Below are 17425 nucleotides of genomic sequence, written 5' to 3'. Positions count from 1 at the left end.
TTGATTCCCGGCTCCTTTTCAAAGCAGCAGACGCTCCCACACTTTGCAGGGCTGCAGTGTGCGTCCCGGGGCATGAGAGAGAGGACATTTCACCTGCTCCCCAAAGAATGAGGACCAACCTGCTGCTGCCCAGATGGGCCAAATTCGAGTTCCGGGGGGACAGGGAGGTGATCTAGTGCAGTCCGGGGGTCTGGCCTTGAGCTGCCCGCCCCAGGTCTTGACCTTGGATGGTTTTCAGTGGCCCCTTCCCTTGACCGTCTTGTGCCTCGAGGCTCAGGTGGCATTGGCTGCTTGAGCTGGGACTTGTCTGTCCTAAAGTCTCCGGACCAATTGTTTTATGGGGACACAGACAAATTCCTTCTCATCATCTACCCTGTACTCATTGACTTCCTTTTTTTTTTTTTTTTCTTTTCCCAAGAGATACCAGTTTGGCAACACTTAAGGCTGCCTCTCTGATTGAAATCTTGGAGACTTTCATCCATAACCCTACACAGCCGCAGGACGGTTCTTTTATGCTCCCACATTCAGTATAATTAGCCAGATAGACCTGCTAAGCTGTCTGGTTTGAATGAATTCCATTACTCCTCTGTAAGAATGCAGGGTGAGGCCAGTACCCACCAGAGCCAACTGTCCAGCCTCCCCCTCCCATTCTGCTACCTCAGGGAAGGGTGTCAGTGAATCGAAGAAGCAGAGTAACATGGGTAAGGACGGGAAATTAAGAACCCATTGTGCTTGCTAGGATGGTGGCCAAATGGGGCCACTTTCGAATGCCCGTAAATCACTTAAACACCTTCCATCATGGCAAAAAGGTAGAACAGGCCTGGACAATGAAGCTCCTTACATATTCTTATTTTAAACAGAATATTTAATATGTATTGGCACTGCTTTGCTGTTTATTTAAGTGCTAATTATTATTCAAAAATGTTTAAGTGCTTCATTTTTATTCCTGAGATAAACCTGATTTAATATTCTGTTTAAAAAGAAAAAAAAAAAAAACTACCCTCTCACCTTCTTTAAATTTGGTTGTTGAAAACGTTCTACTTTGGCATAAGCTTATGTTTGGACCTGGGGGATCCCTTTTAAGAAGACACATTTTTGGGGTGCCTGGGTGGCTCTTTCGGGTGAGCATCTGACTCTTGATTTAGGCTCAGGTCATGATCTCAGGGTCCTGGGATCCAGCCCTGCACTGAGTGGAGCCTGCTTAAGTTTCTCTCCCCCACTTTGTCCTGCCCGACCCCCACTTGCTCTCTCTCTCTCTTAAAAAAAAAAAAAGCACATTATCAGAGATAACTTGGTAAAGCTGCAGTTTATTCATTTTTATGTGCTATAGCCATGATTCTCTTGAACCTCCAATTTGAGGTCCTGCTTTTTTTCCTTAACGCGGTACCGGGAGTATTGTCCGTAGCGCTAGCGCTGTGTGGGCACCGTGATTTGCGTGGGTGCGTCATGGTCCACTGAACGGAAATATCACAGTTTGCTTCTCTGTGCCTCTGCATTCACCATCTTCCATTGTTCTATAATTATGAATAACTCGACCAGAGTATCTTCTAGAGCTCTCCATAGTTTTGGATTATTTCCCTAAGGTAGACTCTTCTAGAGTCTTACAAAGAGGATGACTGTGTTTTAGGCCAGGCCCTCGGAGACTGGAGAGTGCGCACAGGTCTTGCATGGACCTTGAGAAATGCAGAGTCTAACTCAGCAGGTCTGGGCAGGCCTGCGTTGTGCATCCGTAACTGACTCGGCGACGCCGAGGCTGCGGCTCGGGCTCGGGCAGTCTCCCGAGTCGCCGGTGGACTGGCACCCAGAGTACTTGCAAGAACGGTTTTACCAAGTCCCTGTGTGGGCTGGCTGCCGAGGAGTCTGCCGCCCAGGGGTATTCTCTCACCAAGAGGAAAGCTTTGATTGGGCTGGTGTCTAGAGAAGGCAGGGACTGTGGCTTCAACGAGTGTCCAAAGCTCAATCCCGGCTGGTGTTAGAATCACTCAGGGAGTACGCATGCACACACTCCCACACTCACATATACGTATGCGCACACTCATGCACATACCGTACATACACAGACTCACACACTCAACACATACACACTTCTACACATACACACATACACACTCACGTACTTATACACACACATACATATACTCACATATGTACACACTCATACACATACACACATACACACTCACGTACTTATACACACACATACATATACTCACATATGTACACACTCCTACACATACACACATACACACTCACATACTTATACACACACATACATATACTCACATATGTACACACTCCTACACATACACACACTTATATACATTCATATATGCACACACACACTTGTACATATCACACATACATACACATACATTCACACTCACATATACACTCACACACACACATGCATACTCACATATACTCACATACACACATACACACTTATACACATATACACATACGCACTCATACGTATACACACATACTCACATATACTCACATATACACACACATACACACTCACACACATATATACACTCATACATACCTGATCACATACACTCACACACACTTGCATACATGCACACATATACACTCAAGCATGCACATATACTCATATACACACACATATACACATACACTACATACATATACACACATACTCACATATACTTACATATATACACACTCATACATATACACATATACTCACTTATATACATTCACATATATGCACACTCACACACTTGTACATATCATGCATACATACACATACACTCACATACACACATGCATGCTCACATACACTCACACACATACTCGCACACGTATACACTCAAACATATACACTTATACTCACATGTACACACTCATACATGTACACACATGCACACTCACATACTTATACACATATATACTCACATACACTTAAACATATACACACTTATACTCACATATACACACACACACTCATACATGCATTCACACACATATACACCCACAACCCCCCCACACACACACTCCCACTCCCACATAATACACTCTCTCACACTAACACACACACGCTCCAGACCAGTAGGCCAGCACCAACAGAATGTCCAGCAGCGAGACCTGACTACCAGGATTTTCTAAAGCTTCCTAGGTTTTTCAGGTTTTCACCTTCCTACTCCACGTGTAGCCATGGTTGCGACCATTCTAAGCCCACAGAAGACCTACCATAAATCTCGCTGAGTTCCAACTGTGTTTGAACCTGACTGGGTGAGAAGTCTGGGGATTACACATGCTACACCGAGCCTCCACGCTTTTGACCATGGATTTAGCACAGTCATGAGTTGTCTTTGCAAATCTAAAGATCAGTAACCATGATTTTTAGGAGAAAACAAGGCACTTGTCACTGCCAACCTCTCCATCAAAATCATTCCTCCATAGCTGTGCTGCACCCATCTTACCAAGAGCCCCCTAAGCCCCCGAATCCCTTCCTTTCCCTCGCTTTTCAAATCTCAGCAGTCATCCCGGTCTTGTGTTCTAACCCAACACATTATATTAAAATCCTCTCTTCACATGCTTATGTCTTTGAACCAGACCTTGAGCCCCTTAACACAGAGACAGCATCGGATGCCCTTTGTTAGTCCCCCACCTGGAGTAGTGCCTATCTAGCACATAGTAGATACCCATTAAATCGTTGAATGAATGAATGAATGAACGAATGAATGAATGAAATAGAATAAATTTTGATCACACACAAGCCGGAAGGTCATTCTCCTTGTTAAAAGTTTCATACCAGCATGGTTCTAGCAAGAGCACAGATTGCCTAGATGGTGCCTGGTGCCAATATGCCTTGGCCCTGGGGCGTGCAAGATGGTAGACAGGATGCCCAGGACGTGCTGCGTCTCTGCCACTTACCACCTGCTAGTGTAACACCTGCTGTTTCTCTTTGGCAGTTGCCTTTTCTGGCCTTGGCTTCACGACGTTCTACTTGGCTGGCAAGCTGCACTGCTTCACCGAGAGTGGGCGGGGGAAGAGCTGGCGGCTCTGTGCCGCCATCTTGCCCCTATACTGCGCCATGATGATTGCCCTGTCCCGTATGTGTGACTACAAGCATCACTGGCAAGGTGAGTCCCTGCCCAGGGCCTGCCTAGTCCTCACGGTAGTCTGACACTCTCCTGCAGGGATGGGTATAGAAAGGTACCTATTCAGGGAGAACCAAGTGCCCACCGTCAGACCAGAGTAGGCTGAAATAACAGCAGATACAGTTTTAAGGAAAACACGCCTGTTCGTGTGAGCGCTGGCCTCCATACTGCCCTTACTGGGGATCGAATTGAAGCCCTTCCTCCTCCTCTCTGCTCAAGTCCCGGCAGGTAGGCAGACCCTTGGCCTCAGACCCAACTGTGATTTCCCTGCTAGATCCCTTGCCTGAGTCTTCAGACTTGGTGCCAAGTGGTTTTTGGCTCCTTTCACATCTCACATCCGTCCCACAAGGACATACTTCTCACCACAGATGCACTTCCAAAGGATGGGTCCGGCCCAGGGATCAATGCCAGCAGCGTTCTGAGCAGCTGCTGCAAGGCTGTTGTGAGGCTTACCTATATGTATGAATCCTGGAGTATCTGAGAAAAGGGAAAATAACACACAACAATTGAGGGACTGGATTAAAACCACACCATGCCTTGTCCTCCTGCAGATAAGCTACAGCTCACGGCCTGCCAGAACGTCAACTAGCATCTGCCACAGCACGCAGGGAGCAGAGACAGAGGTGGTGTCTTCGGGCCTCCCAGAGCGCAGGACGTAGGGCCATGCTTCCCACAGGGCGATCCTCAGGGTACCTTGACCAGGCCACCCTGAGATAGGAAGCCAACTGTGGGGGTGGGTCTGGAGTGGTGGCCAGAAGTCTGCATTAACATGCAAGTCGGTGACTTCTGATCAAGGTTGAGCAGCTTTGGGGAAGAGCTCCAGTGGGTCAACTTTAAGCAAATACACTGAATGATATATGTTCCCAAATCCAGCTTCCCATGATCTGAATGGCTTTCCAGGATCAGCCTGTGGCCTGCCCCTCCTCTGCCTTGCCTGTTTCCTGCTGCCCCCAGGCAGTTCCCCTCCTCCCCCTTTACTGTCTCTGCGGCCAGCTGCCTTGTGATCTTGCACACTTCTCACCTCTTCCCAGCTATTTATTCCAGTGGTAGTGATGTAGCAGATGAGGCCAGAGGTGAGGGGTGCTCCTAGCTGGGGACATCGTCTCCCCATCTTTTCTGGGCCCTCCTACTCCTCGCGGTGCTTCTCCAGCTTTCCTGCTCCTTCCCTGACCTCAATTCCACCCGCCAGCCTCTTGGAACTCATGCTCTGGGCTTTATGGACTTCTTTCTAGCAGCAGCTTTGAGCTGAGAGCCAAGGGTTCAGGGGAAAGTCAGACTGACGCATGGTCTGGACAGGTGGATGCGTCAAGTGCCGTCCAGGGTCTTGAGGCCCTTCTCATGGGCCGGTCACTAGAAGCCTTAGTGCAGAACCCTGTGCCCTCCCTTGTGATGTACTTTTATCAATGCCTTGGATGAGGTCCTGGGGACACAAAGCTCCGTCACGGGAGGGAAGCAGGGGCAGAGTCTCTGCGTCAGCAGCGCCAAGACGTACCCACGGCACCCGGGGCTATTTTCCGACAGCATCATGACGGCCCACATGATGGGGGCATTTCCCCATGAACAATAGTACGGGCTGGCTCGTGTTTTATGGACTACTTTTCATTGATCCCTTGTGAGCTGTAGTTTCTTCTTCTGAACTTGGGAACAATAATCCCCAAATATTTCACATGCTATTTTATAGACTGAATGAAATAATGGATCTGCATGTACTTTGTAAATGAAAACATTACACAAATGCCAGTTAGCATTATTGTTGCTTCGTGCATTGTTTCTAGAGAAGGATGGGTTGTGTTCCCAGACAACTGATTTAGAGGCAGACGCATTTGGGAACATGGTCTGAGTGTAAGCTCTGGGTCCCTGGTTTGCAGTTCCATTCAGTCACTTTGGATCTGAGAACCAATGAAGGGTTTCATATTCGAGCAGAGCGTTGCTTTATCTTGGAAGGCAGTAAGGGCCTTTGTGTAGTGATCTCGTCCTGGCACCCTCAGACAGGAGACTGGGCTCTCTTAAATTCTGATTGGTTTTTTACTCATTACCTTGCTGTGGCTGGTACATCACGAAAGGAAGAAGAATCACAGTCCCAGGCTTTATGGAAGTGGGGGACTCATGACGCAGCTGGTGGTTGAAGGCCTGCTGGCCATGGGCCTTCCGACCCGTCTTATCCAGCTGCCACAGAAGGGAACTTGGAGCCGTAGAGGGAGAATATTAATGCTCTGTGGGCTGATAGGAAAGCAAAGCAAGAGAATTTGTGTTCAGGGATATTTAGGGCCATACTGGAGGGGCGAACCAAAGCTGTCATGGTAGACTCCCACAGGCTCAACTGAGTGTATGTGGGTTGTTACAGGTCATCGATGTGGCCCAAGTACCAGTTCACCTGTGTCATCTGTTCAGTGTATGTCCCCAGAATCAGCCAGGAGAGGAGTGTGCCTTTCCTTGGCCTCTTAAATGGGCTCTGAAATGGGTCTGGCTCATTTTACCTGAATTCCCTTTTGTGAGGCCATCTGTCATTGTCTACACCAGGGGTCTCAACAGGGGGTGACTATACCTCCAAGGGACATCTGTCAATATCTGCAGATATCTTTTTGGTTTGTACAACTGGGAGGTGGTGGTAGTGGTGGTTTCTCCTGGAACCTGGTGGGGAGAAGCCAGGGATGCTGGTAAACCTCTTACAATGTACAAGACAGCGCCTCCCTCACAGCAAAGACCTACCCGGTCCCAGATGGCTTCTGCTGAGCTTGAGAAACCCTGGTCCAGGGTGTACCTCAGTGCCATCTTTTCCCCCCTTATTACATGTTAAGAAGCAGCAGTGTCTAATGAGTGGGAAATTTTATTCATTGAATACTCACTCATTAAGGGAGTAGTCAGGGAGGCCTCCACGGTTTCCAGCTTGGAGAAGGGATGGACAGTGTGGGTGGGTGTTTGAGGCAGGATGCCTGATGGAAATAAATAAGTTGTTTTTCTTCGCAGACTGAGCTGCCCAGTGACCGTGGGCAGGGACCTCCCGTCGCGATGAGAATCCATGCGGAGCCCCGTAGGCATCAGCAAAACCCAAATCCCTCTCATTATAGACTTTAGTTAATACCATTAATATTATGAGATTTTTATGACTCCATTTCAATTTTGACTTACACAACTGTGTCTAATATAGAAGTACATCCAATTTCTCGATTATATATTCTTATCCAGTAAATAGCCCATAATCCCAAATGCCTCCGTCTTTCCATTATCATGGTTATTTTCTGTTATCAACACCCTTCTTGTCTTTCTTGCCTTCCCAGCTCCACTCCAAATATACAAGCCCGTTGTTTTATTAAGTGCAGAAAACGGAGGGAACAGGCCATGGCAGGAAGGGGCATGTGCAACATTTAGCAGGACTTGTGCAGAAATGAAGCCAGAAGCTTCAGTCCTGAGGCTGTATACTCGGCCGAGAGTCTCCATGTCTTTGTGACATGCCCGCTTTGAGGCAAACTGGAAGCTACAGAGTTTCATGGGCGATGCTAACTGCCAAGCCCAGCACCTCACAAAGATGTTGACCTTTGTAATTTGCCATGTGTTTCCAAGAGTTAAAACTTGTAGAATTCCCCCCGCTAAGGAAAACACATGTGGAGAAAGAGCTTCTTACTGAACTCGCTTCTGTCTCAACTCATAGGTTGTGTGTTTATGATTTCTAGTCAGTGAAGAATTACAGGAGTGGCAGGAACGTATTGTTTGTTCTATGAGTGGACATAATCGTGAGCTCCCTCGGCCCCTCACATTCCTACATCTGGATCTAGGCTCTCCTCATGCAACTCCACCTTTGGGAGTAATCTTCCAACCAACACCGGCTTCTGTAATCATAAGGTCATTTTAAGCAGCCCTGGGTACTTGTGCAGGGTTTCACTCTAAGAAAGAACATCTCCCTCCGAATGTAATACAGAAGAATAGGTCTCAAGGGAGGAAACGGTCCTTCATTCCCACCCAGCCCGAGGTTAGAAAGCATCCATGGCAGTCACAGACGCCATATTTGATGGGGCTGAAGTGTTCAAGGGAGCCGCCACTGACTTCGCCCCGTTTCCCTGACTGGGCTGTGAAGGGTTTGTGATTCGAAATGAATTTTTGTGTAGTTACCCGACTTTGGGCGATTTTCAGCCCTTCAGATGAGGTAGCTGGGGAAGGAGGGTACTTTGCTGGATGATTCATGTGCCACAGTAAAGAGCCAGGAAGAGGCTGCTACCCCTGCTCCCCTCCACACACACACACACACACACACACACACACACACACACACACACACAGAGTTGAGGGACACCCTCTGTTATGTTAACCAGGTGTTTACTTGGGCTGTCAGAAGCAGTCTCTAGATTTTCTGAACAAAGTGACTTGAAAAGGAGCCCTTGGAACTTTATTACCGTTCCTACCAGAACCCCACCAGCCTTGAGTAAAACAGAAACACTGATATTCTCCCAGGGATATTCTCCATCTGGAGTGAACTGGTCTTAACTCATTTTCCCTCCACCATCGGCGGCCTCTGCGGCAGGGTCTGTATTCACATGTTCAACATCAGCTGCCAGATGTTGCTCAGGACCTCGGAGCCTCTCAGCCTCGACTCCTTATGAGTCTGCCTACCTCTGCCTTCCTATCCTCAGTGTCCCCACAGGAGGGCTGGGGCCATCTGCAGCCCCCGATTGTCTGCCTCCCTCCCTCAGAACCCACTGGATGGCACTTTGGGCCAGGCCAAAGGGAGTGTGAGTCAGGCCCTCTGCCCTCTCTGCCTCCAGGTTAGCCCTGGCCTTCCCCTATTGCTCAGTTCCCAGGGAAGATGGATGTGGGCTCTCATAAGGCTCATCGGTGGGCCACCTGGCTTCGTGTCACTCCGATCCTTCTCCCCTCTACTTTCTCTCATTTTCTCTGGTTTCTCTTGTGGGCTCTCTGTTCAAAATATTTCCAGAATCTGACTCCCTCTGGAGGTGTGCCTCGTTCCCTGCCCCTCCTAACCTTGGCTCAAGTGTTACCTTCTGGGTGAACAAGTCTTGTGAAGACCACTCTTGAAACTGCAGCCCTTCTTCCCCTCTCCCTATCACTCTCATCTTGCTCGTCTGTCACTGTCTAACGAACTGAGTAGTTGACGGCATATTGATTATTGTCTGTCCTTATCCACTAGAACAGAAGTCTGCAAACTTTTTCTGTAAAGGGTCAGACAGTAAATATCTTAGGCTTTGTGCGGGCTGTGCAGTCTCTGTGGCAGCTCCTGGATCTGGCTGTAGTAACGTGGAAACAGATGTAGACACTATGGAACAAAATGGTTCACGCGGTCCGTAGTTGGGGACCGTAGTTGGGGTCCGTAGTTGCGCTAGAGTCTGACCTGCATGCGGGCAAGGATTTTTGTCTGTTGTTGGCATGGCGCATAGTAGGTACTTGCGTGAGTTTCCTCAGGCTGCAGTAACAAAGTTCCACAGACCCAGTGGCTTAGAGCCACAGAAATTGTCTCACAGTCCTGGAGGCTAGAAGTCTGAAATCAAGGTGGGAGAAGGGCCACGCTTCCTCTGCCACTTGTAGGGAAAAGATGCTCCTGGGCCTCTTCCATCTTCTGTGGCCCCAGATGTTCCTTGGCTTATGGCGTTAACACTCCAATCTCTACCTCCAGTGTTTTCCTTGTGTTTCTTCACATCATCGTTGTCGGTGTCTGTCTGTGTCCAAATTTACCCTTTTATAAGAACAGCAGTCATATTAGATGAGAGCCCACCCTCATGACCTCATTTTAACTTGATGACCCTTGTACAGACTCTATATCCAAAGGAGGCCACGTTCTGAAGTACTGGGGTTAGGACTTCAACTGATCTTTTTTGTGGGGGACACAATGCAGCTCCTAACAGTGCCCAATAAATGTGTTGAACGAATGAATGAATGACTGAGTTTTACTAAATCATGTTTCTTTCTTACTAGTATCTTTTTTCTTCACACTGGTTTTATTAAAATTTTGGGGGGTTATTAAAATTAACCTTTTCTCTGTAAGTTCTTTCCCTTTAAAAATGAACAAAAAAATTAGACTTTAAACATTCATTATGTCTCTCGTGCCTGTGTCCCAGGCATATTCTCCCCTGGATGTGTGGTGTTGAGGAAGAGAGACATGGCGGCCGCCCTTCCGGCTCCTAGTATGCCAGACGGATCGTGTATCCTCTGTGCTATGGGAGTTCTTTCATAGAAACTCAAAGTCACAAAAACAGAAAGCTTCACTAGTAGTAGAATGAAAGGAACAGGAACAACCACGTGGAGTTGTTGAGTTTGTCAGAGCTGATTTTTACCGTAGTGTCCTGGGTCATAGAGCCCAAGGCAAACGAGTTCCCAAGTCAAGCCAGCTTCAGTGATAGTGGATGTTGCCATGGTGACAGAGAGGGATGTGTTCCCCCAGGGGCCTTGACAGCACATCTTCAGAAGCCTTTCTGCTTGTTTGTGCCAGAGCAGGCGAGCATGGCCAGTAGGTACCGGACCCGGTGAGATCCTCTCCTGTTCTTTGACCTCGTGAGAAGGGGGTGGGGGTCATACCCATTTTATAAGTAAGATTCAAATCCAGGTTGCCTGACTCAACGTTTATCCCTCTTTCTCCTACCATCGGAGCCCATCTAGTGTTGTTTTCCTCCTCCCACTTTGTTGAGGTATAATTCGTAACATAGAATTCATCCCTCTTAAAAAGTGCACAATTCAGTGCTTTTTAGTATATTCAAAGTTGTACAGCCATCACCGCTATCTAATTCTGGAAATTTTCTCCACCCCAGAAAGAAACCCCGACCCCAGCCCCTGGCAACCACTAATCTTTCTCTCCTTCTCCATGGATTTCCTTATTCCGGGCATTGCACGTACATGGGATCGCACAACGTGGGGCTTTTTGTGGCTGGTGATGTCAATTCTTTAGTGCCTCTTTTCAGTGTGGTTTGGTGCATCTCAGTGCCCCCAACGTTTACTGAGTGATAACTGCTGGGCTCTGGGAAACGAAGATGGGGAAGGCCGTCAAGGGGATGTCAGCACTGAGTGGTAGGGATGGCTTAAGAAGTGTGCACAGACAGTCTCCCAGAAAGCCAGCGGGGTCCCTGGTCCATGCCGAGCGGTCCACAGAGCTTAAGGGTACAGGGACTACCTGATGGTCAACTTACGTCCTACTGAATTATAAAGAGACCAGCCCTCTGGTAAAAGATGGTTCTTCCTTCTGCTTCCCCAATTTGCCAAGCCCCTTCCTCCTTTCCTCTGCCCGGAAGACTGCAGGCGTCCCCCGTCTCCACTTCCCCCTCCCCCCGGTTCACACCTGCTTATCCTGCACGACTGGCCTGCGGGGGGTGCGCCCTCCGTGAAACTCGCCCCGTCCGACCCCACTAGCCGAGGCTACTCCGCTGGGCAGTCTCACAGACCCACGCTTCTCCTTCGTGGCGTGTATCACGGCTGTGGCTCACTGATAAGGCTGTCATTAGTTAGTGTCCATCTGGCCCCTGAGACTGTGAGGTGTCTGTTTTGTTCAGCCTCGTGCTCTAGGGATGGACGTGACACTGGACACCTGATACCCTTGGGGAACACAGACATGGGTGGAATGGAAGGGCATCGATGCTGAGTAAGGAGACTCCGATATTTTGTGCTTCAGGGACACCGAGATCCATTTATTCCCCTTTTGAACCCTCCAGTCCCATGCTGCCATATTTAGGGTAAAGTCAATCCCAAGCGTTTTTTCCCTTAATAAAGGCCCGCCTGTGCCCTGCCTGCTTTTCTGTCAGCACAGGCCCCCCAGGATGGGAGTGTGATTTCATGGAAATAACAGTAGCCCACTTGAGGCACTTGATGACCGTCTCCCTCAGAAAGTAAGTCATTTTTTGGATCTTGTTCTCCACCTTTGTAAAAAACAAAGCCCCACATGACTTTGCTGAGAAGACAGCTTGCCTGGACCTTGCATTGCCCTTGTTATTTCTGATGACTCTGGCGGACCTGTGATACCCTCTTTCCGTTCAATGGGAAAACAGCATGGGCAGGACTCGCTTGGCCCTCGCGTGCTGCTCCATCAGTAAGCCTGGAGAACATTTGCTCAGGACGCTTCAATGTCCTGTGGTCAGTGGTGCACCTAATGAGATGCCGTACCCCAGAAAACTGCCAACCGAATGGCATTATTGGTAGGTTTTGCTCTTTGGTCTGTTCAGTAAGTCAGTGGCTCAAATGCAGATGTCATGGATCATTTCAGACTCTAATAAAAAATCATGCCCCATGGGGCTGTTCCCCTGAGGTTAGAAAATGAACAAACCAACCGTGCAACTCTCCAACCTCGAACCCTTGAGTCCTGGCACATTTTTATAGGTTGTTGACCACAGGCAATGTGAAGAGCTCTCCTTTTGAGGAACTTGATTTAATCCTATTAATTGTACCTCATCTTTTTTTTCCCTCCCTTCCCCTGTGATCCTGTTTTGTTTCTTAAATTCCACCTATGGGAGAAACCCTATGAAATCAGAGAGGGAGACAAACCTTAAGAGACTCTTAACTCTAGGAAACAAACTGAGGGCTGCTGGAGGGGAGGGGAGGAGGGGGGATGGGGTAACTGGGGGATGGGCATTAAGGAGGGCACGTGATGTGATGAGCACTGGGTGTTATACGCACCTGATGAATCCCTGAACTCTACCTCTGAGTCTAGTAATACACTGTATGTTAATTAATTGAATTTAAATAAAATAAAATTTAAAAAAGAAGAAAAAGAATTATGCCTTGCGACCCCACTCAGGACTTCATGATGCTGTGTGCTTCTAAGACGTGTATGCAATCCAACAAGACCGTAAATGTGGAAGTGGAAACCCCAAATGGGAGAATGACAGTTCAGCATGGTAGCAACCCTCAAAAGAGTCCCAAATTTCTTTTGTTAGGGGAGGTTTTCCATTGTGCGAGGGTCTTTCTGGCGAGAATAATCCGTAGACACAGTTTAAAGCGCCAACATACTCACATAAACACACACAAAATGAGGGTCGTTGGGGTGGGCTGCTTTCATGGGGTCTCCGTCGGCATCAGCTGAATGCCTTCTGGGGCAAGGGGCTGCCCCCTCCCCCGGTGAGGGGCCCGTTGTGCCTGCAGATGCCCCCTCCTGCCTGCCCTGCCCCCCTCTGCCCCCAACTTGATGAGACGTTGGAGGGATTGGGATTCTCACAGCAGAGATCTGTTGAGTTGCCCATCCTAGTATACAATAAAATGTTTTCTTTACTTTGTCTGTGACTCCGAAGTGTATTTCCTTCCTGGGAAGTCACTTACCACGAGGCAGAGACCACACGCCCGTTGGGTTTCGTTAGCTCACCAGGATTACTGCAGGCCTCCAGCGGGAACTTGCTAAAGAATAAGAAAGCACAGCCCCCCGCCAGGGTATCTAGATCCTATAGAGATGGCTGGACTTCTTCCAGAACCTAGAATTGATTTTAAAATTCAAGAATGCAAATCTGAGTTCCTGGGCTGCTCAGGTGCATATGAAAGATCTAAGAGTGAATCAAGGAAACACTTTCAAGGAATCTTTAAGTGCTAGAAGTGAAAAGAGCTGCCGAGGCCACCAAGATCTATACCTCAGCATGGTTTCTCTTTCCTTTAGTCTCTCAGGGGGTCCGGCAAGCAAACCACTGACAGCAACAGGTGAGAAGAGCGCTTTCTGGAAGACGTAACTGGCCACATTTGAATGCATCGTAACACATTTCTCCCGTTTTGCTCTTTCCGCCTAGATTCTTTCGTCGGTGGAGTCATTGGCCTCCTTTTTGCCTACATTTGCTACAGACAGCACTACCCGCCTCTGGCCAACACAGCTTGTCACAAACCCTACGTCAGCCTCCGGGTCCCGACGTCCCTGAAGAAAGACGAGCGGCCCACCGCTGACAGCGCGCCCAGCATGCCTCTGGAAGGCATCACCGAAGGCCCCGTATGACTAGGTCTCAGGAGGATGGACGCTGAGCCCAGGGCACGCTCTTCACCCCGGCATCATGGCGCAGTAGAAGAGGTTTTCTGTAGTGTGTTTCTCATCAGTTTCTTAAAGTTATCCTTCTGCTTCCATTTTGCTCATGATATTCCTGCTACTTTAAGTGTGTCTTTTCAACTCTCTTGAATTTGCAAAGGAAGGACGCAGGAAGACTCTCCGAGAGACATATTGGAAGGAGGCCGCAAGGACAGGGCGGGTGTGACTCGGTCCGTTCCTTTATCTGAAATGTTTGCTGTAACAGCCCCCGTCCTGTGTTCTCATGGTCGTAAAACAATAATAAAGCCTCCCACCTGGAAGACGGGTGTGGGCCGTCCAGGGCAGCAGAAGTCGCTCAGAGACGCGGTGTGTGTCACGGCCGGGGTGGGGAGCGGGTCCAAAGCCAGCTCTGGCTGCAGATCATTCCAGGTGCTGAGCTCTGGAAGCTTTCTGAAAGGGCAGCTTACCACGGCAGATGCCCTGAAATGGAGCTGAAGGTTGAGGCTGCTGCCTTGGCGTTTCCAGGGCCTTTGAATCATTGAATCTAGAAGGAAATCACTGAATCTAGAATGAGCTCACACAGAGGCTTTCACCAAATACAGTGAAAACAAAGATGCCCGTGGGCCGGGATGGAGAGGATGTCACTACAGTTGTCTGAGGGCGGGGGCGGGGGGGGGGGACGACACTGTATGCTTTCCAGGGAATGGCTGGGTGACCTCTGGCTGTAAGAAGCAGCTTCCAGGGAGGAGTTTTCCCCTCTAGGACCTGAGTTTTGCAGGACTCTGTTAGAAGTCTTCTTCAAACAGTGGCGCCTTCCCGCTCCTGTCTGGCCGGTGGCATTTCAGCATGGTAGCAGGGCTCTGGAGGAAAGTACAGGAACAGAATCAGGAATGCCCTGTTCTCGCTCAGCCAGTCGAGAACGCTTGTCAGTCTGAGAGCAGGGCATGCTCCTCCTTGGCCAGTTTGTTCTTTTCAAGGCAGTGAGACTTCCCTCCATTTGGTTCTGAGCAGACATATACGTGGTTCTCCAGGTCCCTGGGCCTGCTGCGAAGAGGGACATCTTTGATGGCTAAGGACTGTCACCTTGCAGCAGGGGCTGTCACAGACTGCCTCTGGAAAGACTCAAGTGGCTGTATAAATTGTCTCCTGGGCAGCCCTGGGCTGGGGGTGCCGGTGAGAACCACCACAATGTTTTCGATCAGCTGTCTACTGTCTACACTGTGAGTTCAGCCCTGGAGGGCAACACGCCACCTCGTGAAGACCTTTTACAAGCCAGCCCCTGTGCAGCTGTCTCCCGCTGCAGTCCTTCCTGACCGGGCTCAGTGCAGAGCTGTGGGGCGACCCTCCCCTTGTGAGGTGGGGGAATGGAGGGGTTGAGTGGGCTTTCATCCAAAGTCAGACTCTTGATTTATAAAGATCACAGCAGTTACACTCATAAGCAACTTTAAAAACAGATGTGATATACTTTAAAAGCTAAATCATAGCCACGTATAAGACATAATTTAAAATCCAGAGCTAAAATTCATCTAAAGTTAGAAAATGAAATATTCTGCCTCAATTAAACATTTATAATTTTCAAAAATAGTCAAAAATAAAGATGCAGGAAAAGGATCCTTTGCTACTGTTTAAAAAAAAAAAAAAAGCAAAACCACCCAGTGTAGTTCAAATACTTGTTTGATTCTGTACCTACCAGAGCTCTGCTCAGCAAGCAAGACGAAAGTGAGAGTTACACTTCATTACTGAGGACCTAAGATTCTGGGCCATGTAATGTAAATTTAACATAAATACTTACATTTACAGATCAATGGAAGGATTCTGAAAAGTAACAAAGAACAGAGCATTATTAATGGTGATAATTGAGTGGAAAGTCCTACTACGGGCCATGCCAAAGCTTTCGTTGAATTATAAAGTGACAAAGGACACCGTCACTTGAAGCTATGGCAGGATTCTCAGGAGCCGTAATTCAGTGTCAGTTCACAGAAGGCGCGTGTTTTTGTCGATCCATATATGTTAATTTCACGCTCTATTAACATGAAGGCAAAGTAACACCATATTGCACTAATGAAATGGCTGTGAATGGAGGCATTTCTGTCTGCCCCGATCTCTTCCGGACGTGAGGGGTTACTAGTGCAGGCTCACTGGCAAGGCCGGTGGCACAACGTGCAGACAGATCCCACCCTGGCAGCTGTGGTCCCCGAGACGTCTCTTCCTTCGCTGAGTGAACCTGCTCAGATCAAATCAGAGATCAACAGGCATAGGTCAGACACCTGGAGGGACTAGGGGAGGAATGACCGGAGGTCAGGATGTGGGGATCAGTGGAAGCCTTGTGCACCTAAAGAGCACACGCCCCAGGTGAAAGGCACTGGCTGTCTTTCGTTCCAGGTTGCTGCCAGGTAGAAAGACAAGCCCAGTGTTGCCAGATCTTCTGATTTTTCAAGAGAAGTCAAGAATCTGCATTCTTATGGAAAAATGCTTGATTTTATATCAGATAGCTATTTCCACTGAGATGCTTTAGGATGCAAGTAATAGAAAACCCAACTGAAAGCAGCTTGACCAGTAGGGGTTTATTAATATTATAAAAAGAAATTGAGAAGTAGTTGGCCTTAAAGGCCCCCAGCCCTTTCCATCCTCTTGGTCTATTATCTTCAGTATGCCAGTGATAGTTTCCTCATGATCACAAGGTGGCTGCAGTAGCCCCAGGAATCACATCTTCATTCAATCATGCTCAAATGCAGGAAGAAAGGAACCCAGTCATGTGACAAGATAAATGTACTCATGAGTCTCTCTTTATAAGGAAGAAAGTGTTTCCCAGCACCCCTGAGAAGAAATTCCCTTGCCGACATTGGCTAGAACTGTGTCGTATGGCAACCTGCAGATGTAAAGGGAGCTTGGTAGGGAGAGTAACCAGCTTTTTCAGCTTCTGGGGTGCTGGGAAACACACTTTTTTTTTTTCCTCACCAGAGTTGCTTTCCGTTGCTTATGACCAAAACTGCCTCTAAAGAATTTTCATTTCATCAGTCACCACTCTCCAGAATTGGAGGGACTGTTTACAAGCGGTTTGCAGACATTGTATTGATGACACCAAGGTTCAAATTCCACTCCTAACTTTCCAAAACTGGACTCTCCAAAGGTGAGCCCATCCATCATGCAAACTCCAGCTGGAAATTTTAGAGAATTCCTGGCAGTTAGTAATCTAAACCGGAATGTTCCCCAAGTGTCTAGTGGCCAGTGGTTCCAAACTCTGGTGCACACACCGAACCGAATACCCAGCGCAGCAGCTCAGACAAGGAGGAAGTCCTGACGTGGTGCTTTGATTTTGCTCTTGCCCCCCACCCCGCCCCATTCAAAACAAAACAAAAATACCCCCCCC

At 48.3% G+C, this 17425-nt stretch overlaps 1 protein-coding gene across 1 annotated transcript in view; it reads left to right on the top strand.

The window, feature by feature from the left end:
- Window positions 1–14392, top strand: part of PLPP4 (phospholipid phosphatase 4) — a 120408-nt gene extending 106016 nt beyond the window's left edge. Inside the window, exons 6-7 of the mRNA XM_087862486.1 lie at window positions 3942–4112; window positions 13829–14392. Of these exons, the coding sequence (XP_087718612.1) occupies window positions 3942–4112; window positions 13829–14028 (371 nt within the window). The 3' untranslated portion in view covers window positions 14029–14392. The remainder of the gene's footprint in view (window positions 1–3941; window positions 4113–13828) is intronic.
- Window positions 14393–17425: the final 3033 nt, after the last annotated feature.

Source organism: Ursus americanus, chromosome 6 (genome assembly GCF_024610735.1).
Source record: "Ursus americanus isolate L20-20 chromosome 6, mUrsAme1.1.p, whole genome shotgun sequence".
Classification (NCBI taxonomy): Eukaryota; Metazoa; Chordata; class Mammalia; order Carnivora; family Ursidae; genus Ursus; species Ursus americanus.
This window is presented reverse-complemented; position numbering and strand designations above follow the sequence as displayed.